The 1,873-nt window shown below is 39.7% G+C and overlaps 1 protein-coding gene across 1 annotated transcript in view; it reads left to right on the top strand.

The window, feature by feature from the left end:
- The window catches only part of AKAP9 (A-kinase anchoring protein 9), a 170,053-nt gene that overhangs the window by 73,210 nt on the left and 94,970 nt on the right, over positions 1-1,873 (top strand). The window contains exon 12 of the mRNA XM_042780806.1: positions 424-516. Coding sequence (XP_042636740.1) covers positions 424-516 — 93 coding nt within the window. The remainder of the gene's footprint in view (positions 1-423; positions 517-1,873) is intronic.

Here is a 1,873-nt window from a genome sequence, read left to right as displayed (position 1 = left end):
AGAGCCTGATGGAACCACTGAGACTATGGCCCCTAGCTGCCCTTCAGGTCTGGAATTGAACCCACACCTGTGGTTTCCAGCCAAACAATGTACAGGCATGTGAGTTAAACATTTAGCTCAAGTAGACACACGCCCTGGAGAGAACAATCATGGGAGAAGGAAGGGCTGCTTATACACAGGGAGAAAGCTCAGGGCGCAGAAGAGTATGGAGGGAGGGTCACTGGGAAGAGGTAACTATGGGGAGGAAATGGAAGGGGAACTGTTGCATTGTGGTAAACTGTGGTCAATGACATGAGACAAAGTATATGTGAACTGCTGTATGGAAAGTGAATTTGCTCTTCACCCAAATCACAATTAAAAAAAAAGAAAGGGGTATTAAAAAAATTAGTTTAAATAAATGTCTTATTTTCCTTTTTAATTCAGTTTTCTGGTGAATTTGGAGTAAGACAGGAAACGAATATGATTAAGTTGCTGGAAAAGCAGTACCAAGAACGATTAGAAGAGGAAGTAGCTAAGGTAAGTTTATCCTTTATCCTGAAGATTATCATTGTTTATGGTTCACATGAGACTTCATAAAACAGATTTTTTTCATGGCAGTATACTTTATTTTTCATTTCAAATTTCACACATAGCCCATCTTTAAGTTGTCAGATACGGTAACAACTGTAGTTCCTTTACATGGAATTTTCTGTGTATTTTTCTTTCAGAAAGTATTCCTCTCTTGATGTAGAATAATAGAAACTTTTCAGAATACAAAGATAAGCTTTTATGTTTTATATATTTGTTACTTTGTGAATAAGATTGAAGGAGTTTGGCCTTTTTTAAAGGGATTTGGGGTGGGGAAGGTAGGAAATGAGAGAAGGTGGCTAGCGCTCCATAAATTATCTGTGCCTTGTCCCACCCATAGACGTTACTGTGGTATTAGACAACGTCTGCAGGAAGTAGGGGAGGATTACCATTGAAAATTATCTCCTGGCTAGGCCCAGGAGTTTATCATATGGGTTTTACTCATTTCTATATCTTAACTTCTATGCACAGAGTCATTCTTTGGTGCTCTTAAATATCAGCCATATCATGCAGTCTACTGTTAGGGCATGGTTTCTTTTCTCTTTATTTCCCTTTTAAAATGCAGTGGATTGTTAGGTTAGAACAGTTGAAATACTCTAAAAAGGAAGTATTTAAAAAAGGAAAGATTGATTGGATATATAGAAAATACATGAAGAATTAGGGAAAAAACAAATCAGATGAGGAGTTCCAGATCAAAGGGAGTATGCAGGCCATATGGATTTATTGGAAGGACCCCAGGTGGTGCAGTAGTTAAGTGCTAGGATGTTAACTGAAGGGTAAGTGGTTCAAACCCCCCAGCTGCTCTGCAGGAGAAAAATGTGGCAGTCTGCTTCTGTAAGGATTTATGGCCTTGGAAACCCTGTACGGGCAGTTCTGTTCTGTCCTATTGGGTCACTGTGAGTTGGGATTGAATTCAGTACAAAGGGTTTTTTAATGGATTTTTCATTTATTGTGGCTGAGCTGAGGATTTAGCTCTGTAGCTTCCTGGAGATCGAAGTAAAAGTGAGGTGGCATCATTTTTGTATAGCTCTCATTTTCTAGATCTTCAGATGAGTCTGAGTTTTCTCTTGCACCTAGCTCTTGCACAGAAATCTCAAATGGAATGTTACAGCAAGATATCATAGTATAGTGATTATAAGAACATTAGGTTTGATACAGGATATACCATACTTTGGCATAGCACAAAGTAGCAGGCCGGAAGAGCAGGAGAAAGGGGTAAAACCCAGGGAGCCAAAGAGAAGAGCAATCAGCCGAAGGGATTAGGTGAGGAGGGGAAACTCGGGGATGCCCAAAGAAGCAGGCCAGA

This window comes from Orycteropus afer, unplaced genomic scaffold (genome assembly GCF_000298275.1).
Source record: "Orycteropus afer afer isolate SDZICR_OR568_19922 unplaced genomic scaffold, OryAfe1.0 scaffold00063, whole genome shotgun sequence".
NCBI lineage: Eukaryota > Metazoa > Chordata > Mammalia > Tubulidentata > Orycteropodidae > Orycteropus > Orycteropus afer.
The sequence above is the reverse complement of the archived record's forward strand: the minus strand, read 5'-3'. Positions and strand labels throughout refer to the sequence as shown.